General features: G+C 42.7%; 2 protein-coding genes across 10 annotated transcripts in view; both read right to left on the reverse strand.

Annotated features, from left to right (window-relative positions):
* The window catches only part of TRAF3IP3 (TRAF3 interacting protein 3), a 28,690-nt gene extending 15,166 nt beyond the window's left edge, over positions 1-13,524 (reverse strand). For 2 of the 9 annotated variants that reach the window (XM_073320375.1, XM_073320376.1), the window contains exons 1-7: positions 12,273-13,367; positions 4,110-4,524; positions 2,214-2,349; positions 1,270-1,327; positions 965-989; positions 388-417; positions 3-98 (exon numbers count right to left, since the gene is read on the reverse strand). In XM_073320375.1, coding sequence (XP_073176476.1) covers positions 3-98; positions 388-417; positions 965-989; positions 1,270-1,327; positions 2,214-2,349; positions 4,110-4,454 — 690 coding nt within the window. In that variant the 5' untranslated portion in view covers positions 4,455-4,524; positions 12,273-13,367. Of the gene's footprint in view, positions 1-2; positions 99-387; positions 418-964; positions 990-1,269; positions 1,328-2,213; positions 2,350-4,109; positions 4,525-12,272; positions 13,374-13,393 lie in introns of those variants that run through there. The other 7 variants (XM_073320369.1, XM_073320374.1, XM_073320372.1 and 4 more) reach the window with 7 other exon arrangements.
* A 2,781-nt stretch (positions 13,525-16,305) lies between these two features.
* On the reverse strand, positions 16,306-22,205 carry LOC140901299 (11-beta-hydroxysteroid dehydrogenase 1-like). The gene is made up of 6 exons (XM_073319894.1): positions 22,121-22,205; positions 21,009-21,139; positions 19,525-19,636; positions 18,801-18,986; positions 17,489-17,632; positions 16,306-16,589 (listed from the first exon to the last, which is right to left on the reverse strand). Exons 1-6 carry the CDS (start codon positions 22,203-22,205, stop codon positions 16,369-16,371), a joined length of 879 nt encoding a protein of 292 aa, XP_073175995.1. The 3' UTR covers positions 16,306-16,368.
* Positions 22,206-24,168: the final 1,963 nt, after the last annotated feature.

Raw genomic sequence — 24,168 nt, forward strand, 5'->3', positions numbered from 1 at the left:
ACCTTCCAAGATTTTTCTGATGCTTGTAGCAATGTGGATAAAAGCTCCTGTAAAATCACCATCTTCTGCTTCAGCAGCAGCTCTCGATGTAACGCCTCCTGTAGGCAAAATGAGAAAGCCAGGCTAATATAGGTGCTCTGAATGCGTCTCAGTGACCCTAGTTCATCTGGACAGCCAGGGGTGACCTGTTTCCCCTCTAGCACTCATGATAGCTATTTTCACTCCTCACTGTGTTTTGGGAACTTATTCCCTGGGCTTCAGCAGCTGCTCCTTTTGTTTTCCTGGCCACCTTAAAACTAGGTGCATGATACCAGTTTAGTAAAAGCTACCTCTTCACACATACCCTCCACCCATTTCTAGAACTGTATTTATCATTTTTCTGCTTACCTTGAGGTAGTTGGAAAGTTGAATTATTTCCTAAAAGTGAAAGAAAAGCGAAGTAAAACCCAGATTCAGTTTGTCCAAACCTTCTATTTGATGATATTTTTAAACCAATCACTTCCATAAAGGAAAAGATTTTGCAAGTAACTGCAGTCAGTGGTATGAGTTCTAACCAGCATTAAATGGGAACCCTAAGTTATCACATTCTCTGGGCAATGATAATAAGCTATACAGACCTTTACATGGCTTAGGCTTGTGCAATAATGCAGCTGTTCTGCCATTCACTGGCTAAACCCGAAGTACTAGTAGGTATTTTACTGCACAGTCAGTGCCTTCCCTGGAACAAGACTGTCCCTGTCTACTGCATTAGATGTACCGTCATAGATCTTTTTGTCAGTAAATTAATTTCCAGCAATCTCTGTCATCTACATTCCAATAAGAAATAATCAGGAACAAATCCTGCTTTCATTGACACTGTTAAAACCCCGGAACTGTAGAATTTGGCCCTTTAATGTTAATGTTTCTTAGGACAACAGGATCCTCATAGGCATTTCTGTACAGGTTATTCATATGTTTTGCTTACCTTGTCTAATACTGCTATTCCACAGCTAAAATAAAAAAAGACAAGGATTTTCTTAAGAGGGACATGAGACAGATTTATGAAAAAGATCACAAGAATGGGTGCACTGAAAATACTTGCTAGGGAGAGAAGCAATCCTATGACGATTCATAGAACAATAAATAATGCCAATAATAATAATTCTTTGCACTTGTATAGCACCTTGTATCTAAGTACGTCAAAGTGCCTTTACAGGTATCAGTGAATCCCCAGCCCTTGCAGAAGCAGGAAGAATGTGCTCCTAATAGGATAGATAACAAAATACTTACTCTGTTTGTTGGCTTGAGTCTTTCTTTATTGCACTAGAATCTGTTAATGTCTGAGTGCCTGTTAAGATAAAATTGAGAGGGTGGTATACTGGTTCCTACAGTGTCAGCAGATAGCTAGTATAAAATCCCTCATTCACAGCTGCACCTTTCCTTCTGAAGACTCATAAAGTACTTTACCAATTGTATATAGGGATTATTTCAACCATCACTGAAATGCAACCATTGCTGGGATGACACATGGCAGTTTAAACTGCACACAGCAGCATAACACAACAATTTAGGGCAGAAGGCGAAGAAGAATCTTGTATGCAGCTGAAAATGCAAGTGGAATTTAGGTCATTAACCTAAGTTAAAGTTTGGCCAAGCTACTGGCAAACACACCTATTTCTGAGAAAAGCGCCATGGAGTTTTTAATGATCACAAGTGTTCAGAGCCTCCATTTTACATCTGTATGGGATGATGGCTTCCTCTGCAGCACAGTGCCATTTTGCAGCAGGCTGGGGCAGTGAGGTCATTTTTGACTCAGCACAAAGAATAGCACTTGGTGAATCAACATATTCTTATCATGCACAGTTAGGAAAGGGAAAAATGTCAGATTTGGCTGATACAGAACATCCTCCTTAAACACTTGAACAGGGCTTCTAGGAACAGGAACTCTTTTGGCATGTGTTAGGATTGTGTCTGATCCTGCTCCCATACCATTCACAGGTAAAACACCCATTGATTTCAGAGGTGCAGGTTCCAGTACATTGTGATGTGGCACCTGGGGGGATTTTTTATCATTACAGACCCTCTTTCTCTGCCTGCTTTGGGAGTCCAAAGCAAAATAATCCATGTGATTCCCTTGAACCTCAGAGGTTTAAATAAGATGCAGCCCCCAGATCCCAGTAAGCTTGAGTTCCTTTTTTCAAAACCTAAGCCTCATTTAGCCAGTCGTCTTGTACCTCGGCTGGTCTTGGAGATGTCTTTGGGGAGGATGTTTGGTGATGAAACACCACAGGAGTGCCAGTTGTTCTGCGTGCGAGGATCGTTGAGACTGTGCTGGAGATGCTTGTGATGGACCACGGAGGTGCTGTTGTTCTGAAATGAAATGAGTTTAATGTTTATAATGGCCTATTAAAAACCAGGAGAGAAAAGGGGAAGCAACGAACCCAATGGCATGTTGTCACTTGGAATGGTACACATTGTGCCACGGACCTGGGCAATAACATGGGTGGAGACTGAGGGTTACAGTGAGATTGGGTTCAAGGCCTAATTTTTCAGAAGGTGCTGAGCACCCCCAATTCCCACTGGAGTCAGTGCAAGGTGTAGCCGCTCAGCAACACTGACAGGGGCAGTGGGGGAACTGCTACCTGCAGGTAGACTGGGAAGCTGCAGGGAAAGAAAGTGCCTCTGAGAGGCCAGGAGGCCGATTGCTTCACTAACCACACCGAGTGTAAGAAAAGAGCTTTTGAGGCCTTGAGTTAGTTCCTGGCTAGCATTGCTGCTAGCAGCTGGCGAGCTGTAGGCTTAGATATTTGTTCTGCACTCATCAGAGTTATATCTGAGTGCCTATTCAGGATCTCTGGTAGTAAGAGCATGAACTCTTTTTTTTTTTTCCTCCTTACTTCTGCTCCTCAGAGCCCCCTGCAGGTGCTAGGATGAGAACGGTTCTGCAGCCAACGTTACAGGCACAGGGGCTGCAAGCATGTGAACGCCTGCCCCAAGATCTTGCTGTCTGGCTTGTAATTAAACCCAGCGATCAAAAGAAGTAAACAGTAGCATGAGGTAAATAATTGTCCTCCACACTCATGCCTTGTAGAGGAGCCCCCAGGGCATGTCTGTGCTTTTATTTTATTGCCCTTGGTTGTTCATTTCAATTAAAAGCCCCTTGGATAACTTTACTTAGGTACAAAAACAGATGGGGGAATTATTTCATTTAAAAGGCTGTGAGTTTAGAAGGTACAATCTGATTGTTTTACTGGAACATTTATGTATGATCTTAATCTGGTTTTATTAAATGCATTGGCTCATCTGGTTCACTGCTGGCTGCATATAACATCGGTAGGCTTGGCAGTGTCATTTTGATTTTTATCAATTTAATTTTTCGCAGTTGAGAGATATTATGGGACGGTCAACATTACTTGTCAAAATATACGAAGTAAATATCCTTAAATCAAACTCCAATAAGTTCTCAAACAGCATTTTGGAAACTTTGCCTATCTGTAAATTTTGGTTATTATGATGAAAATACTGATTGGTTGTATATTTAGGGTGATATCACTGTTTAACAATGTTTACTGATAAAAAAATCTGATACTTCCAAGCCTAAACGCAGGATAATTTACAGTTTGTAAGAAGGATGCTGAAATTAGGATACAATCAGACACTCATTACTAACTCAACATGAGAAAATTCCTGCCACTAAAGATGCTGGCGGGAAGACATGCTTCCATAGATTCGTCCCAAGAAAGCTAACTGTTTATGATGGTCATCGTCTCAGATCTTTTAACGAGAACGAGAGGCAATTTGCACAAGAGGAAAACAATTTTTTTTTTTTTTTTACCAAAATGCAGGTTTGAATGACAAGAAATGGCTGCAAATCTCCGTCTGGGTCAAAGTTCAGTATTTAGAAAGTAGGAGAGGAACACAATGAGAGTGATGGGAAAAAATCTTGCCCTGGATCAAGTCTGTGAATTGTCAAGGAAATATCCATTTGCCGTCAAATATTTAGGCCCTGATCCCAAACCTCTTGTAGTCAATGGAAAGACTCCCATTGATTCCAGTGGACATTGGATAAGGCCCATAGTAGGTAGCCAACCATTTACGAAAAGTATGACTGTCATAGCTGCAGCTGTTACCTGGAGGGATGTGGGTGACCTCAGATCCATCCAGGAAGATGCTTCCTTGCGGGTGCCTGTTGCACACTCTTGTCCTGGAGTTGCTGGTGTCCCAGTAGGAAACCTTACTTGTTTCTTTCCTTCTTCGGTGGCTAAGTTCCTTCTCTTCAGGAACTCTTTCTGGCGGGGGCTCTGGGACTGCTCCTCTGCTTCCTTTTTCCGACATTGCATCACACGGCGACATGTGGTGACGTTGTTTCTCCTCCACAAGTTCTCACGGGTCTCGTGCCGGCGCTCACACTTCTCGTCGTAACTCTCGCTCAGACGCCTGCACCGGCGTGGGGACTTCTCAGTTTGACTGATCATATTGTCCACAACCGCACAGACAACACACCAACCTGTGATGATCTTCTGGCTGCTTTGGTGAAGTCCTTTCCTAATGAAACCAAAGGGGGGGGGGGGGAGAGACAAATGAAACAAAGGATCAGGCTGGAGGCTGAATAAATGTTTGAGAGACACCAACTCTTAGAATATTCCCTTATTCAGTGAATGCAGGTGGCATCTTTGTAGCGCTATGAAATCACAGACATTAGTGGTAAACACTCATTATGTCCCATCTTCTCCATCTCCCTACCCCCAGCCATAGATAAATATATACACACAAGCTTGGAGCTAATACATGATTGCTCCTTGAGGAAGATTTTCCAGTGCTTTATCCAGTTCAGTTTCAATCATGTTCTAAGTGATGAAGCTTCTACCATCTTCCTTGGGAGATTTATTCTGCAGTCTTAGATCTTGCCATTATCAAATACCACCTGCTGTTCAGACTAAATTTTCTTTTGCTCAGTTTCAGCCTCCTGCTCCTAGTTATAAGCCCTTGGCCCACCTAAAAAAGTAAGACTGAAGTAAGAATAATGGCTCCTGGAATTTCCGTAGTAGTGGCCTTGCATTCCTTTCCTGCATACATATATTTTTCCAGTCTGTTCCAAAAGATTAACTGTAGATGTAGGAGACTTGCTATTATATAATTTACTTTTCATGCAGCTGCATGTATTTCTAAATCCTGTTTGTCTTCTGTGCATGCCCAGAGAGGTCTAGCACATGTAGCTTGTGTTACCACACTGCATGGGTTTTTCTATAGAACCTTTGGAAAAATCCCAGGTTGTTTCTGTCTTATCAGTTTTAAGAGCTTCTACTACCTGAAGATAATGGTCACCCTAATGTTGAGTGCTGCATTCTTTTAGCTCCTCTTCCTTAACGCTCATCTTCTGCAATAGCTTGACTGAAATGGTACATTCCAGTTTGCACTCTGAACGTTTTTCTTTCCTTCTCCTCACAAAAACCTGGCTGGCTGTAATGCCATGTCCTTAATTCTCCTGGCTAGTGGCACTGCTTCCTGTCCTCCTCTGTTGTAAATATTAAATACCTGTACATTAATGTTTACACTTGTTAGAAACGTTGTTGGACTCAAGATGAGGGGAGAGCAAGCAGGAGAGCTGAATGGCACTGCTCAGCCCAGTGGGCTTGCCTCCACTTCTGTTTGTTTATAGCTCAAGCAAAGCAGGTAGGTTGCACCAGAGGCCTGCCCTAAGAATGAGCTCCTTTGTTTGGGCATTACCTCCCTACACTGTGTACATGTAGGGTGACCAGATGTCCCGATTTTATAGGGACAGTCCTGATTTTTGGGTCTTTTTCTTATATAGGTTCCTATAACCCCCGTCCCAATTTTTCACACTTGCTGTCTGGTCACCCTATGTGCATGTGCAGAGTGAACGATAATCCCTTCCCTCCACTTCCTCCTACAGAATTCTCTGCTCCACTTGCAAGCTTCCCTCTTGCTTGCTTTACTAGACTGTGGCCACATGGAAGGTGTTTGGGTCTTCTCCTCTCCACCAGTGAGGGAGAAAACAGAATACAACATGACACACACTGACAAAATCCCTAAACATTACATTTCCCCTCCTACCCCTCATTATTAGCCAGCACAGGGATTTCCTGCTCCTTGATCCAGATGGATAATCATCATGCACATTCCAGAAATGTTGCTGGGAGGATCATGTGAGCATGCTAGGCATTCTGCTGAGCAGTTTGGGATTGGATTAGTGCTCCAGTAGTGGGAGTAAAGAAATACTTGACTCTCTTGCCTGCCAGCCCAAGTGCACATTTTATTCTCTTTTTGGCCTATTGTGTTTGGACGGTGAGATTCTCTGTTAGTTATTATTGATCATATTTATTATGCAGGGCCAAAGGGCCAGCCAAGAATGGGGTCCCATTGTGCTAAGCATGGCATAAACCCCGAGTATCAGGTTCAGCATGGGGGAAGGAGTAGAACACACAAGCAAAGTCAACAATGTGATGGCAGTGATGTGGGGGGAGGTATTAGTTAGGAGGTGATCAGCTAAACGGGAAGGGAAGGGTGAGGGGGACAGGGCAGAGGAGGAAGAGGGCAAGCGGACAGTGAAGCTAAGGTGAAGAGTCCAAGGGAGGTGGAGGGTTGGAACAAACAGCCAGTCAGCACAAGGAAAAGCTCTGGAAAAATGTCCCGAGGTCCCTGCTGTGGCCGATTCTGCAGCTGCTCCTATGGCTGGTTCCTCCCTGCAGTTTCTCCCCAAGGGGACACAGCTGGTGGAGTGCAGGGGGTGGAGAGCACCACCTGGGTCCCCACACAGTGTGTGATGGAGAGGTCTCCCCTGCATGGTTCTGGGTGTTGGGGAGAGGAGTATTACACTGCAGCCCTGGGATGGAATATCCCTTTTATTTTGACCAGCTAACAGGATCCAAACCAAGTATTTTTTCACGCAACGCACTGTCAATCTCTGGAACTCCTTGCCAGAGGATGTTGTGAAGGCCAATACTATAACGGGGTTCAAAAGGGAGCTAGATGGATTCATGGAAGATAGGTCCATCAATGGCTATTAGCCAGGATGGGCAAGGATGATGTCCTTAGCCTCTGTTTGCCAGAAGCTGGGATTGGGTGACAGGGCATGGATCACTTGATGAAAACCTGTCTGTTCATTCCCTTTGGGGCACCTGCCATTGGCCACTGTCAGAGGACAGGATATTGGGCTTGACGGATCTTTGGTCTGACCCAGAGTGGCCATTCTTATGTTCTTAAGGACCTGGTTCTCTTTTCACTCACCGTGGTTTTATCTCCGTTGACTCCAGTGAAGTTACTATGGATTGATACAGGAACAGATGAAAGAAAGAAGCAAATTCCCATCTCCAGATTTTCAAAATTGCTCAGAGCCAGCAGCTCCCATTCAGAACAATGGAGAATCTTCTCTAGCCCCATTGAGGACAATAGGAGCTCTTGATTGCGAAGCTCTTTTGACTATCTGGCCATTTAGGGTATATCTGCATTGCAGCTGGGAATGATCCGCCCTGCCCAGGGAGTCAGACTCCTGCTAGCAGAGCTTGAGCTAGCAAGCTAGAAACAGCACTGTGCAGCTCAGATGGCAGGTGGACTCTCAAGCCCACCTGACCCCCTGGGTCTGAGCTTGGGCGGCTAGCCTGCGTAGTTTTATGGTGGCTGGAGCGTCAGCTTCCACACTGCTATTTTTAGCACACTAGCTCAAGCCCTGCTACCAAAAGAAAAAAGCAGCAGCAGTTGTGGAAGGCATTTCAAGGCTTTTATGCATGACTACTAACAAAGGAAGGGGAGAAAGGAATATATAGATTAGCCAAGAAACACAGAGGACTTGGCAGCTGCGAAGTGCGTCAAAGAAGAAAGCTGAAGAGAACGGGTGGATGATAGTGAAATCATTAGGAGATGGCCGAGGTTTTATGAGAAACTGCTCAGTGAAGAGAATGCGAAGAAATCGTTGTGGGAAGTATGCGCAAGCAGCAGCTTTATAAGACCATAAGCCTCATCACTGAAAACAATGAAACATGGGAATGCAGTGGGAGCAGACAGTGTACCAAAGGAGGCATTTAAAGCATTCACCCATGAGGTCGTGGTGATGATGACAGACTTCTTCAACTTAATTCTCTGTACTGGAAATTGCCTGACAAGTGGAGGAAGAGCACATTGGTCCCTATCTAAAGGAGGTGTGCAGGAATGTAGTAATTACCAACCCATCTGTGATGTTCTCCTCAGGAAGTCCAGAGCCATAAGCTCACTGTATTACCTCTCTGCCTGAGCAAGAGAGAGCTTTGCTGGAGCTTAAACAGTGTGACAGCCTTCTGCCACACTACTCTGTCCACCTCAGCAGAAAATACCTCCAGACTCCGCCATTCTAAACTTCCCCTTGCAGGTAACATTTAGTGAGCCCTGGTTCCCGAGTCCCCTACAGGCATCTTTCTGCAGTGCACAGTCCCCCTCACTTGGACACTCATCGAAATTAACCACATCTCCTGCCTCCAAAGAGACAGAATACACCTCAGCCTGTTGGCTCAGTTGAAGATATAGAATCATAGAATCATGGAATATCAGGGTTGGAAGGGACCCCAGAAGGTCATCTAGTCCAACCCCCTGCTCAAAGCAGGACCAATTCCCAGTTATGCACCTCTCTTTACTATAACAGGAAGGGGATGGTTTATAGTAAAACTAATAATAAGTTTATTAATAAAAATATAGATTTAAGTGATAGTGAGCAAAAGAAGAGAGACAGGTCTGGTTACAAACAAAACAAAAATAACCTACTTTCTAGTGACTGAAACTTAACTTTAGCAAGCTACAATCTTTGCTTGAGCAGCTGTCTCACTCACATCAAGCTATCAGCATCCCCAGCCTCTCAGGCAGAAGGATCCACCAATCACAGCATCAGAAGGTGCTGATCCCTTTGTCTCCTAAGTGATGGATAACAATGGAGTCCCCTTTCTGTCCTTTTATAGTTCAAAAAGCCTTTGAAATGTGTTCTTTGAAAATAAACCCAGACAAAATTCCTTTCCCCTACTGCTTGTTTTTCGGGGTGCAGGTGCCAAGCCCCTTCTTCATCCTCAGGTCAATTTGCTTTTTTTAATTCACTTGATCACTTTGTTTACCTTAGATATAAATGTCTTTCTATTGTCCTGTGCTTGTAATCAAGCCATGATGTTTTTCTCTTCTACCTGTTTGCTTGATCCATGCAGATGGGTAAATCCACATTCCTTTGTCTAGGTCAGGCTAGTTTATCAACTGCCTCCACAACATATTTTAAGAACATATTTCCAGCATACATACATAACTCTGTTATGTACGTTATACGTTAACTCTGTTATATACACAACCTGTACATACATTACACAAGTTTTTTTTTTTTTTTAGGATACTCTGAGACATAGTTTGGCTACATATTCTGTTGGGTGCAGTCTTTGCGAGTTGGCATAAAGGGGCTTTCAGGGTCACACCATCAAGTTAATGGAGCACACTATGAAATGGCTAGAAAGAATTATCGAGAAAAGATTTTAGCAGGAGCTGGAGCATCAAATATATGACAACCAATTTGGGTTTATGCTTGGAAGATCAACAGTGGAGGCTTTATTTGCGACCTGAATATTGCAGGAGAAGTACAGGAACAAATGCATGGCACTGCACTTGGTGTTGGTAGATTTAGAGAAGGCTCGTGGCAGGGTTCCTAGAGAATTGCTTTGGCGGTGCCTTTGGTTGTACAATCTGCCAGAGACATATGTTCAGACTGTGAAGGATATGTATGAAGGTAGCACGACAGTAGTGAGAAGCAGCTGCGCCTAGAGTAAATCATTCACAGACAGTATAGGTCTACATCAAGGATCAGCCTTAAACCCAATCCTATTTGTGATTGCAATGGATGCCTTGGTGCAGGCGATTAGGGGAGAGGCTCCATGGAGCATGCTTTTTGCCAATGACATTATTTTGTACTGTGAAGATAAATGCAAACTGGAAAGGGAACTAGAACTATGGAGGCCTACATTAGAAGAAAATGGCTTAAGAATCAGCCGACAAAAAATGGAATACATTCAGTGCTTTGTTGAGAGGGACACAACACGAAGCCAGTAAAACTAGATGTACAGAGTTAAGGCTGTGCAATAACTTACACACCTCAGTGGAGCCATGATGGGGATGTGGATGCAGATGTTAAGAATCACCTGACGAGCATAAATGGAGAGAGTTGACAGGAATTCTCTGCGATAAGGATAGGCCAAGTAAACTAAAGAGCCAAGCGTATGAGATCGTGGTTAAGTCAGCCATGATATGTGAGTCAGCATGCTGACCAATGAAGCAGAGAGAACAACTACTACAGCGCTGCCAACAGGAGAATGCTCAGGCAGGTGCTGGGTAAGACAAGAGCTGACAAGCTATGCAGTGAAATGGTACAAGCCAGGATTCAGGTAGCCTCCATCACAGAAAAGCTGAGGGGAGGATAGACTGAGACGACTGGGTCATGTGAAATGACGGGATGTAGGATGTGTTGGCCAGAGAGTTCAAAAGCTAGTAGTCACAGGACAAAGACCACCTAAAAAAAGTTGTTTGAGATGCTGAAGGAGGATATGAAGAAGGTTGGTGACAGCTTGGAAGACACACTTGACAAGAACACATGGAAACTAAGAACCAGAGCTACAGACCCTAACTGATGGGAGAAGGTGAGGAGGACCTCGAGTCCTGCTCGCACAAGTCTGTCTCCCTAGGCTGGGAGACATGCTCCCAGCTGCAGTGTAAACATACCCGAAGAGTGATTTTTTTCAATGGTGAAACGCATTGGCCCAACTTTGTTCATACTGAAGTAAGTGGGAGTTTTACCATTCTCTTCTTAGGCCAACGTTGAATGCTTTTGAAAATCCCAACCTTAATGACTGGGGATCATCAAATGATTCAGTTGTTAGAGTTCAGTTCTGATAAGTACCCAAGGTTTTACCTTAGGGTCACATTCTGCTCTGAGTTGTATAGAAGTCAACTGGGAGTAACATCACTGAGTGGATGCACTCATGATTTACACCAGTGTAATTGTGAGCAGAGTCAGCCCTTTTATAATGCCCACAATAATTTAAACAAAAAATAAAAAGTTTTTGATGATGTTTGGTGGTTCGTTGGAAATCGAGATTGGAAATAGGGAGAGACTGCTCTCTTCCAGCTTTAGGTTTCCTATTCATGTCCTCCAAAGCGATATGATCTGCTACATGCCAGCATCTGTTCACTTGGCAAGAACATAAACTGGCACCCATCATATGCATAAAGTCTCTGAGCTGGGGCTCTCACCACTGGACCAGTATGCTAAGAGTGTTGTAGTAATGTCCATTCCTAGCAAACATTTTTCAGATTCTCATCAACATATATTATGTTGTTTTCATAGCAACCATTTGTTACAGTCCTTAATGTCTCCATGAGCTAGACTACTTCCTACACTCTTGCACTCAGAGCTGAAAGACAGACAGACTGATTGAGATGTAGATAGATAAGATCAAATTCCTATCCAAACCCTTTCAAAATTCTGGGCACTCTCTATCCAGGTACTTATAAAGCTCGAATTACTCTTGAGTCGGAGAGCCTGACTGCCTGAAAGAAAAAATGTATCAACTAAAGTAAAGAAAAAATAAGGCAAATTAGTCTCTGAAAAAACAGGTTAAACTTTGTTCACTCTCAAATAAAAATAAGCGATTTCACTAGCATTTCTTTGTCCCACACAACTGGAAAATCACTGACTTTGATGGAAACGCTGAGAGCAGTTAGTGGTGTCAATTAACAAGTTTGCAAGGTTTTGGGGAAGGGGGAGGAAAGATGGGAGGATTTTATAATAATCTGCCCTACAAAATAGTATAGCTACCTGTAAAGAACCACTACAGATAAACACATTTCTTATAATGGCACAGTCAGAGCAGGTCACTGAAATGTTTTCCTTTGGAAAGGCGTTCTTCTAGTCAATCTGAGAACAGCCTTTTAATAACAATCCAAAGGGTGTATGCTTTTATGTAGGAGAAATCTATGCAAACTGGCCATCAATGCATCACCTTAAATGCTCCCCCAGCCAAGTAGGAAAATGAAAACTGCCAAGATAATATTGAAATAAATCACTTTCTAAATGGCCCTGTGCTTTTGGCTTTTTGGGGTTTCTTTTCATCATTTGTTTGGAGATGCTGCTGACTCTCAAACCTCTCACTGCCCTGAAATGTCCTTTTTTTCCACTTAATTTTTCCGCTCAGCCCCCTCTGCGTCTCATCAAAATCTGCTAGTCATTTGATTTTATTGTTGCAAACTTTCAGCTGGAGAAATAACAGAACTGGGGAACTTACGTTATAAAATGCTTAAAATGTTGTTTCCACACAGCTTTTATGGTCTTGACTTAATAGTTTCGTTGTGGCCCACATTCTGGGCTTTCTCTCTCATGCCCAGTCTTCCTTTCCACAGCAGGCTGAGGGTAGATCTGGTGAACAGCTTTGCCGACATTGAAGTACATAATGATTGGGGCCTGTGCCAACACCCCAGAGCTGAAAACCCTCAGAAACGGGATCAGGATGTGAACTCACTCCTCCTCCTCCCCCCCAAAAAGACAACTGGCCTCCAAACTTTTCAGGCCCTGGAAAAGATATTTTTCTCCGCCTATATTTTCCTATTTTAAAAATGGCCCAGTCCAGTGCTGAATTTGCGTGCTGCTGCCCGTTCATCCGGGTGTGTGATACGTACTCAAAGCCCTGAGTTTGTTAGACTCTTCTCATTACAAGCAGCTCAGCTACCTTCTCACCTGCTCTGACTACATTCTTCTGACTACAGAGCCTGTTTATTGTCCATCCCAGGAAGCAGGACTTGTTTATACGCTTGATTTAAACACAGAATACCTTTTAACTTTTAAAGTAAGAAAGAAACATAAAGAAAAGTGTGATCTGTTACTCACCCCCAAACTGAGCAAACTGCTGAGCCCTTGCTGATGAGTTATGGGTTTTATTTTCTTCCATGGTCACCCAAAATTACTCTTCCTAATTAACGAGCATGCCCTTTATCTCTCTCTTGCATGCTGTAACACTCAAACTTCAAAGGGAAAAAAAATCCCTTGCTGGTTCATGTTACAACTTCCCAGTGTCAATCATGCAGGCTGAAACTTGGGGAAAAAAACAAGACACAAATTGCCTCCCTTCACAGGGTCAGCGTTTACTCCTGTACATCCCTAGCTAGCCACAGATCTAAAGTTTCTTACCTCTACTCAGCAAGGGCAGCCCTTAGGTGGATTCGGCAGATGTTCAGAGGCCCTGCTCTGCTCCCCGACCTCAGTTAAGCCCCACGCCAGAAAGGAGAAGGGTGAGCCCTGGGTTACCGGGTGCTAACACATTGCAACTGACATCTCGTTTGAATGACTTCTCTTTGCTGCTTTTTTTTTTTTTTTTTTTAAACAGGAAATGTACTAAGCCTCAACACTTACCCCAGGTTCCTGTCTCTGCTTAAGAGTTTGTGACATGGGAGGAGAGGCTAGGGCACAAGCTCGAGCATTGGTGCCCGGCACACTACAGTTGTTTGGTATCTTGTGGTGGGACAGGCTGCATTCCATTATCTCCAGGGTCCGGGAGTGTCCTTTGCTGTTTCTCCATTTATCAGCCACTGCAGCTTGAGGCGGTGCTCTGTGCTGAGAAGCTGTGCAGAATGAGCTGTGGCTGACTCTGCCCTGCCACCTTTGGCATGAGGAATCCTGGTGCTGGGAAAGAAAGTAGTGTTAACAGTCTTGTGTAGTGTGAGATTCATATTTCTGCCTTCTGAGGTTAGGCCAGCGGCAGAGTTGACAAAGGTCAGAGTGAAGCAGGTGTGAATGCTCCCCACCAAACAGGTGTGTCCAGGTAAAAATGGAAGAAAATGAAACTCTAAGGCAGCCATCTTCTTTATGATTGCTCCATCCTTATTTTCTAAGGACTCAGCCAGAAGTGATGCTTGATCCAAGTCTATGGCTAAACAGTGCTAGAATAAAATGTGAGAGCCTCCCTTAGCATTGCTTCCGGGGTTTACGCATCCCAAAATAAATCCTTATTTGGACTGAACGCCAGACCCCCTTTCCCTTCACCATAAATCCCTTGCTTTCTCTGTATTTGCCCCTCTATTTCAACCATCCTTGTTAAGTTTCTTATTTTACGTTTCTGAAATTCCTGTGGGATCATTTGGCCCAGAGGGCTTCAATTATTATTGTCAGAGGGGAATATCTGCTGCCACCCATCCTTACAGTCATGCTCATCCTGGTAGACTTTGGGCCTGGAACTTCAATATGCTATTCCAGGTGTGTTCTCAGGGACGAGTGCCTCCCTGCTCACCTGATTCATTGTGTATGTAGCCCAAAGTCACCCTGGCCACCTTTCTGCCATGTCACTGCAATAGTAGGCCAACTAGAATTTGCTACCCAATATTATCCCAACATCTTTCAGCCATTATTGCTTTCCGAGGCACTTTGATCCCATGGGATACCTTCCAGCTGACATCCCCTGTGGGGAATAAGGAGCCTACCGTGCCTGTTTTGCTTTGGTACCAGGATGTGAGAGGATCCGTGTATCGGGGTCCGCTGTCAGCAGGTGGCAAGGCAGACTGATTGATACTGACTCACTGTGGTGGGCGTGGGGTTAGGTAATTCCACTCAGAGTAGGAGAGAAGCAGGTGTGGGCAGAAGTGGGGGAAACGGCCTGGAACAGAGAGGTCCTGGAGGGAAACCCTAGGAATAGCCTAGCGTGGGCGAGAAAGTTTAGACTAAGCTTAAGTGTTGTTGCCGTTTCCACTGCCAATCAAAGAACTACCTCAGAAGAGGGATGTTTTTGGACACTAAACCAGTGCACGCACGCACTCCATGCTAGAGCATGGTAAAATTTCACTCCATTCAGAGCATATTTTTGTGATTTGCCCTTTGCATTCTTAACCAAAGCAGAATGCTTTCAGCAAGGACCTGATCCAAGGCTCATTGAAATCAATGGAAAGGCTCCTATTGACTTTAGGGAACGTTAGTTTTGGCCCCAAGAGAATAAACACAAATCCATTTCAAATTTGTGTGTTTCATTTAAACTCCCCTGATTTCCTCATGCCTCCTTGGGACCTGCTGGATTGTGTCTCTCAGCTTTATTTTTTATTTATATTTTTAAATCAAACTTTTGTGAGATTGTATAAAATTGCAAACAGCCAAAGCAATAGACCAACCAAGAGTAAACAAATAGAGAAAAATATGTAAAATACACATTTCACAAAGTCTCATTTATTCACAACCTCTGTTACTCCAATATGCTTTGTACGTTATTAATTGTGATGATTTATGGGACTCCTGATGAGTTTCTATCCTACTGCACTTAATTTTTAACAAGCATAAATTCACTGTGCTTTGCCCAGCAGTCAGTGACAAGAATAGTTTTATAGCTCTTATGACACTTTCCTGATGTATATTTCAATCAGAACTTCAAAATGAGGTTGTAGTCTCCTTAGGCTATACGTTCCTGGTGCTGTTGTACATTTTCCACCTCCCATTTCACAGAGTTTAGGACATTTCACCTGGCCCTAAAATGCAGCTGTTTTCAACCACAGAGGCACCTGCACTTCAGAGCTGGACGATATAATCCCTAAACTTTAAAGGTTCTTCCCCAAGTACTGCTGAAGTTGGTGGGAACTTGAAGTCAGGCTTGATGGGAGTTCTGGGTGTTCATGGAATGCAGAATTGGCCTCTATACACATACATTCTGTAATTCACATTAGCAAGATTGTAAGCTCTTTGGGACAGGAAGTCTTTTTATGATGTGTGCGTCCAATGCAAAAATAAGCCCTGACCCCTGCTTGGGCTTCAAGGTGTTATTGCAATGCAGATAAATATTACTAACAATAACAATTAGTGGTTAGCATAAAGGGATGCTGGGGGACCTGATGCTGACTCAGTTAGAGCACAGTGAGAGGAGAATGAGATCCTCTTAGGTTTTGCAAGGATGTTTAAAAAGCAGATTTCTTCTAAGCAGCTTTGTGCAGTAGAACAAATGGGAGGTATGCTACTGAAACCAAAGTGGGCTGTTTGCAGCATTGGGAGGTCTGAGTGTGGCTGTCCTGGTTCAAAGTGGGTGAGACCCACACCCGTCCCAGCAGACATGAACCTAGCCATTACTAATGCTGTTCTACAGCCAGTGAGAATTTGCTGCTTTGCAGAGGCCTTGTGTTGCCCCCTCTTCTCATCTCCAGAGAGAAAATATAAAAACAAAGGATGGGATTTTCAAAAGCACCTGAGTGACTTTGATGTACAAATCTCATTGAAAGTCAATCGGCTTTGTTGCTACTAAGTCCCTTAGATGCTTTTGAAAATAGTGCCCAAAATATTTAGACTGAAAATGTCCCCTTTTACCTGAGATTCATGCCATTCGGTTTGTTTTCTAGTTAGGCCCTGGTGCATGTGACAAGCTAACTTCTTTTGACATTTTCCACATTTAACCTATTTCTTGTGAATGAGTCCAAAAATTCCGGAGCCCAGTCTCGTATTAAGAGGGGGATTCTCACAGCGGCGTATGGATAGTACAGTTCCCGTTTCCGCAGTGCTCCACTCTTGATAATCTCCAGTGCGCACTCCTCCTTTGGTGCACCTGGCTTCTGCATCACGTGGGAAACAGTTTTCTCAGCAGTTTCTGGGGAGAAGGAAAAATACAAGAAAGAGAATTGTGTCATCACAAACCAGTGCAGAGCAAAGAAATCTAAAGTTCAACATTTAAGGAGGTATTTGGCATTCTGAAAACTAATTACTAAATAGAGTGGGTTATAAAAAAAATCAAGTGTTCAGATTTCAACAAAACTTCAACTATTTTTTAAAAAAAGGAAATTGGTGAGATGTAGACCTTCTCCCCTGCTTTTTGAGTAATTATACAACTGGAAAATTGTGGTGGTGTTGTTTAACTTTTGCTAATTTTATTACTAAGTTATTCAGGTCAAAAGGCTTGGATAACTTTGTCAGAAATACTCAAGTCTCATTTTCAAAGGTGACTTAGGGTCCTAAGTGCCTAAGTCCCTTTTGAAAATAGGAGTTAAGCTACTAAGGCACTTAGATGTGTTTGAAAATTTTACACCTTATCTTTTACTTGTGTTTAGCACTTACTGGTGCTGTCAAAATAAAATAATAATTACCTTAGCAAGTCTGAGACACTCATATTTGGGCTGAATTTCTTGTGACTATAAAATCATCATTGATGCAATTTTGAGATGTAGTAAAGAGGTTTGCATGAAAGTTAATGTGATCAACTGAATTAATTAAAAACAGTTCCTTCATTTTGGAGCTGAAGCAAGTAGGAGATTTGGGTTCAGTATTGTAAAAACTCCTAAGGAGAAGAGTGAAACTATTTTTTAAAAGCCCAGTGTTTCATTAAAAATGTTCATACTACCAAAAAAAAAAAAAAAACCCCCAAAACACCAAAAACACAATCTGACATGTGGACACTATTCTACAGTCTGGATGTAAGTAATATTTTTATGCCTGGGTAGCATATGTGCAGCGCTTCTAATTAGCAAGGCCAAATAACTTTGCTGATCCTACCAGTAGCAATGTGGCCCAAGATGCAGAGCGTGATGGAAACATTGATATTCTCAATTATTAATTCCTGTCTCAAGGAGCTGAAAAATCCATCCAGGGCAAACTTAGTTGCAGAGTAGGGAGCAACAAATGGAATTCCAACTTTACCTAGAGAAAGATGCAACAACAACGTTTATGAGGCTAAACACTTGCAGTGCACAGAAGCAAAACCGTGTCATTCTGACTTTGTCTTATCCTTCAGCAACTGTCATATTTCAACTCAAAGAAATTAACTATCTCAATAGGTTGAAGGATATAAGTAAATCCACTAACGTTGGGGTTGAGGGTAGGGGTGGGGTTAAAACATCCCGAAGAGTTTTCCTGTAATATGTGGCATGTACAAAATATATGATGAGATGGGGTGATATAAAGGTATTATCAGCGTGAGGTCTGAATGACCTCCATAACGCACTCACGAGAAATGTGACCCTTGCATAGAACACACATCCACATATACATCAGTGAATGTGTATATAACACACACTCTAGCAAACAAATAATATGTATTGTGATGGCAGATATTAGCGTGTGGCTCTGTTACGCAGTATTATAAGATCTTTTGCTTAGTGTGCAAGTGAGTGTTGACTGTTGGGAAGACACATGGTGGTGATGTTAGTCTTTGGTTGTGCCAAGTTGTGTGTAGAGGCAGCTTCAGAAAAGGGGGAGTTTGCTCCCTGCCTTGGACTCACACTTAGTCAATTCTTGAGGCAGAGTTGCTCTCTGGCAACCAGGCATTGGTGTTAGACTGAGATTTCTGGAAGCAGAAACTACCCTGTGTGCTGTTTGACCATCTCATTTTAGGACTAGTGTACGTGCATAAGTAAAACCAGTTGCACTTGGAGTACACCCAGACTGTGCCTCACGGATTTCTCCTCCACTGGGAAGCTGATCTGCAAGATGTTAGACCTGTGCTGCCTCTCAGCAGAGTGGGGTCAGAAGGGCAGTGTGTGAACCATACAGACAGTTTTTGCATTGAGTAAACAGACTTTATCACGTTGAACCCCCAGTCCCAGGCAATTATGTGAGTCTTCTCAGGTGATCCTCCTCTTTTTTGAAAAACAATTTCAGAAGACAGGTTTCAGAGTAACAGCCGTGTTAGTCTGTATTCGCAAAAAGAAAAGGAGGACTTGTGGCACCTTAGAGACTAACCAATTTATTTGAGCATGAATTTCAGAATTTCAGAAGAAGCTTCCTTTGAATCCCAGGTGGAACTAAATCAAAGGAAAGAATCCAGCATTACGGAACAATAAGGGTCTCTAGCCTGGTTCACTCTCACCTGCTGTGGATGAAACCACAAGGATGCTGCCCCCGCTCTCCTTCAGCACTGGTAGTGCAGAGACTGTCATGGCCACATAGCTCAGAAAGTTAATCTCCAGGAGTTTTCGTAGATGCTCAACATCTCCATCGAAGTAATTAAAGTAGGTATAACCGATGTGATTAAGGATCAGCATGTCTAGGCCTCCTGAAAGCAAAGGGGGTATTTTAACTTCAGCTAGAAGAAAATGAAGAAACTGTTTCATGAACCTGTGCCGTCAGCATTTGAACCCAAGACTCTCTCCTTATCACATAGACCTTTTACCATTTGCACTAAAGGAGAAAACACCCTTAACTAACAGCTATAGTAGGTTATTATTTTCCAGAGACTAAATACACCTCACATTGTGTTGCATCACTGGTTTGAGTTTGTAAGTGTATCTCAAAAACCAAAACCCCTTTTTGTCTATAAAATCCTGTCAAAAACGAAAAGTAAACAATGTAACCACATTATCTAGCATATGCTGCCAGCAATGTTAATAACAATACTTATAAGTATATATTTTGAAGTCATCATAGTAGGTGTCAGCAATACACAGAATCAGTTCACTGGTCCTTCATCTACACTTATAGCCTGGGTTTTATTGAGAAGTAAAAATAAGATTGGGGTTATTTGTCTCTAGTGCTAAAAGCACCTCCGTGAAAGGGGCAGGTGGTGATTTCCAGGTTGCAAGCAGTTAACATACCCCATAATCGTTTGGCCTCCTTCACCACGTCTTCTGCAAGTGCCATGTCTTCCATGCTGCCATACATATAGTGAGCAGATGCTGCGCCCAGTTCTAGACACCATGTGACAACCTGAGACAAATGCAACCTTTAGACAGGGATTTTCCCACTGTTAGTCCTCTTAGAGTTTCAAGAGGACACTTGGGTAGCTCAGTGGGCAGAGTGATTAGGTTCTCCTACTTGGGTGAGTCCAATCTGTGTTCACTGAGTGAGATTCATAGCTGGTATAAAGAAAAGGAGTACTTGTGGCACCTTAGAGACTAACCAATTTATTTGAGCATGAGCTTTCGTGAGCTACAGCTCACTTCATCAGATGCATATCGTGGAAACTGCAGCAGACTTTATATATACACAGAGAATATGAACCAATACCTCCTCCCACCCCACTGTCCTGCTGGTAATAGCTTATCTAAAGTGATCATCAGGTGGGCCATTTCCAGTGGAATTAGACCATGCAGGTATTTGGTCCTGGGGCTCTGCCTGCAAAAAGTACAGCAAGCACTAAACATCTGATTCTGCAAACACTTACTTGGCTGTAAACTGTAATTTTTTTCATGGAAATTTGCAAATGGTTATTTTTGCGCAGACCTTGTAATAACACACTGGAGACCCTGGCATAGCAGTCAGGTGTTAGTAACTATGTCTGTCAACTTTTCCTGTTAATATTTATGTAAGAAAATAATGTGTACTCTCCAATTCTGCTTATCTTTTAAAAATGTTGGTAACTAAGAATTCAAGCTTTGATAATACCTGCAAGGTTTTAACACTCCAGCTTGGTAAAACCAGCTCTGTGCACTAGTTTTTACCAAGATGCTGTGTCTAAACCATTGATCCTGCAATGCAATCCACTAACTGGTCTCCGTGCAGGGGCCAGGAGCAGGGCAAATGGGTCCATTTCCAGAATCAGAGCTTTTACATTCAACGGTGTTTGACTGGGCTAAGCCGTAAGAACAAGTAACAAGACTTGAGAAATCACCACTTTCTCAAAATCTCATAGTTCAAAAATGTCCTGTGCAAATAGACCTCAAAGTTTTCAGTAACGGTTTCTTCTGGGCAGAAGCAACACATGAGAAACTGTCTGTGGAAAAGAATGGTTTGTGTAAAGATTACTGAATGGAGGGGGTAGGGACATAAGAATTGCCAGGCTGGGTTCCACCTTCTCCCGTGATCTGTGTCTTACATTGGCCAGCCCCAGGTACATCAGGTGAAGGTGCAAGAAACCCTGCAGTGGTCAGCGAAAAACAGGCTTTAAAATGGCAGCGGGTGGGAGTTGAAAATAGGTTTTTGTTGGAAAACATCCTCTGACCTTCATTATGAGACATTATTGCATCTCCATAAACTGTGTCTGAGCATGCATATCTCTTTAATCAAGTATCCACATGTATATAATATACCCATCACCATAGTATCTAGGTACCACAGGAGTGTTTGGGTATCCAGTTACTTTCTGAAGCTTGGCTTCTGTCCGTGCTGTGATCAGAACATGGGCTCCCATCCGGGCCAGGTGATAAGCCATTTGCTCTCCAATTCCAGTGCTTGCCCCAGTGACGATCACTCGCTTCCCTTTCATCATCTCTGCAGAGTAGCACATGGTGACTGTTACATGTCCCACTAACATCACCCGCAAAATCACTTGTGCCAAACAGACTGGTGAAAGTAACTATTTCTGTCCCAAACCGTACAAGTCAAGCTTCAGATCAAGCGAGCTCTTTGTCCCAAGAGAAGAACCCATCAAGGGAGCTGTGGAAACTCACCCAAAAATACAGGTTTGATGCACTATCACTTCCATTTAAAACCTACTAAACCTTGGTATCTACAACTAGAGCAAACTAAAACTAAACTCCAACAACTGAACAAACTAACAACTGTAGCAAACTAAAATCTGAGATCTCAAAGCTGTAGAAGTTTGGATCCAAACTTCATAACTGACCTTTGTTTCTCTAATGGAACAAGCCCAACCCCTAGAACCAATTTCCTCAGCTAGTGTACATCAGTATCACTCCATTGACCGCAGTGGAGTTATGGTGATTTACACCAGTTAAGAATCTGGCCCTGGATTCTTTTACCAGGATGATGGGTTCAATATGAAAATCTAGTTGGAGCGGAAAACCATCTCACTGTGAAGATGGTTTTTATCCAGAGATGAGTTTTGTGGCTGAAGCCCATCTTTAATTTGAAAATGAAACATTTTAGATTTCATGGTGCTAAACATTGTGTCCAGTTATTTTTATTAACAATAATATCAACCACAGGATTCAAAGTGTATAACTTTGTTGATTTCAAATCACTTACCTTGGAAATTCCTACAAGTCCCAAATAATCCCCTCTATTCATCTGGGAAGCTAGAATATGTCTGCACTTTTGTGTGATTGTCATTTGTCATTTTCTACCAGAGAAAGGAATACCATTTCAGGTGACATTCCTGGACACACTTCATTTCAAAAGGCTACAGTCTGGAATTTGAAAGGCTCATGAAACTGCAGATCCATTGTTATAACTCTCAAGTGTGCCCTTTTGCTATCATGGTTTTAAAGGACATTTGCTTTAATCACTTACCTGGTTTAAAATCTTCCTTTGAATAAAAACAGAAGGCCAAGACCAATCCCACAAATGGAACAAGAATCTTTAGCAACAGCCCCATCCTGCTGCAGAAAAACAAGCATAAAAGAGAGAAATGCTGGAGGTCTGAGCTCCGCAAAAGCAGAGATGTATAAATATTCCGAAAAGTAGGGAGCAAGTTATGGGAGCTTTGAAAACAAGTTTGACTGCAAATGTATGTCATAGTTTTTGTTTACTTTTTGTCCAGGTTAATAATCATTAACCTTTAAACAACAGCGTCATTTTGGACTTCATATTCCCTATTGCACCCTGTTCCTGCTATGGTCTGCCTTTGTGTTCTCTGAGCACACTGAAGGAAGGTGTCCTTTTGCTAGAAGGAACCAGCTTCTGAGAAAGGAAGGGTGAGTCTATGAACCTTGGTTCATGGGTTCAAGTACCGGCTCTAATAGCAGGTACTTGAGCAGGTCACCTAACCTCTCTGTGCCTCAGTTTCCTTGTCTATACAATGGGGATGATACTCCCCTACCTCCCAGGGGTGTTGCCAGGATAAATTCATGTATGAGTGGGAAGTGCTCAAATGCTATAGGAATGAGGGACATATAAAAATCTAGACAGAACTTTAGTGTTTGCAGCACAAACTTTACAGGATTCTGCTATTTATTGTCACCACTTATTATTTGTATAATATCCACCATATGCTAGATGCTCTAAACTCCTAAAAGGACATGGTCTATCCATTGAGGAGCCTATGTAGACAGGGAACACACACATGCAGGGAAGGAATGTACTAAAAACCAGAGTGAATAAACAGTCGTGTGAGACATGTCTTGCAGTTCCAGTTTATTATTCCCTTTATTAGATCTTATAATTGCTAAAAGGGGTGCGTGTGTAAACCCTTTCCTGGGGAAATAGGGATTGCAGGCTTCTCTCAAGAAGGCTTTCTTAAGGAGATGTTTAAAGGCGGAGAGGAGTGAGTTCTTGTGGACGAGATTAGGGCAGGAGTTCTAAGGCTAGGGGAAAGAAGTAAGTGTATCAGGATTGAAGGATCAGCTCCTAAATGTCTACAGAAAACTAATAGAAAGTTATTGCTGCTAATTTGCTTTCGGGAGGAATTTGCATTTCAGGGAGGCAAAGTGCAATGTTTTCAGTGCATTTCTGTGCATAAAAGTGCTGTCCGCAAACAGCGCAATTTCAGAACTTCGCTATCTGGGGAGTTGCAGTAAAACAAGTCTGGGTTAGGTCTCAGCTCTGCTCAGATCCAGTGTAAAACTCAAACATGCTGTTTTTTCTGAATTGTTTTCCAAACACAATTCTGTTTAAAATCCTTTCTTTTACCAACTGAAATAGAAAAACAATCCACATCCTAAAACAGGGGCTTCCACAGAGTCAGGCAATACACCAGGCAAACCCTGCAAAGCTGCCTCCAAGAAAAGCAGCCATATATAAACTTTGGACCCTGATTGTGAGTGCCTGCATGATAGAAAATATGCTGACCTGTAAAATCAGTCTGCGGCCATCAGGTCTTTAACCTGCTGTATCAGACTTGCTCTCCATCAGTGAAAATGACAAGGGTTGAGATGGATTGCCTCTTGCTTTGTTTACCCTGTCCCTGCTTTGGAAGGCATCAGCATGTTTATACACTGAAAAGAGGTGCGGTTTTTACTGGAAAGAATGACAGGTTTCAGAGTAACAGCCGTGTTAGTCTGTATTCGCAAAAAGAAAAGGAGGACTTGTGGCACCTTAGAGACTAACCAATTTATTTGAGCATGAGCTTTCGTGAGCTACAGCTGCCACAAGTACTCCTTTTCTTTTTGGAAAGAATGAGTTTCCCTTGGAAGAACAACAGTCGTGTATCTTCAGCTTGTGTTTCATGGGGCTTTTTTGTTTGTTCTGTGAAAGTGAAGATCAGCAGGGAGATTGGCTGGTTAACTAGCTAAGAGTCAAGAAAGTAAAGACACGTACAGAAAGGCACATAAAGAAAGAGAAAGGGAGGGACCCAGAAAGGAGACCAGAAGAATAATAATTTAAAAAGGGAAATAGAAAAT

The sequence above is a fragment of the Lepidochelys kempii genome, chromosome 21 (assembly GCF_965140265.1).
Source record: "Lepidochelys kempii isolate rLepKem1 chromosome 21, rLepKem1.hap2, whole genome shotgun sequence".
NCBI classification, from domain to species: domain Eukaryota; kingdom Metazoa; phylum Chordata; order Testudines; family Cheloniidae; genus Lepidochelys; species Lepidochelys kempii.

Excerpts from the sequence above, each read along its gene's own strand:
- LOC140901299 (XM_073319894.1), bottom strand. The coding sequence starts at position 22,205 with ATGGGGCTGTTGCTAAAGATTCTTGTTCCATTTGTGGGATTGGTCTTG. Across the intron at positions 18,987-19,524 it reads GGAGGCCAAACGATTATGGG|GAGGCCTAGACATGCTGATC; the intron begins GTATGTTAACTG and ends CTTTGCTTTCAG. Across the intron at positions 17,633-18,800 it reads TGTGGTTTCATCCACAGCAG|GTAAAGTTGGAATTCCATTT; the intron begins GTGAGAGTGAAC and ends ATCTTTCTCTAG.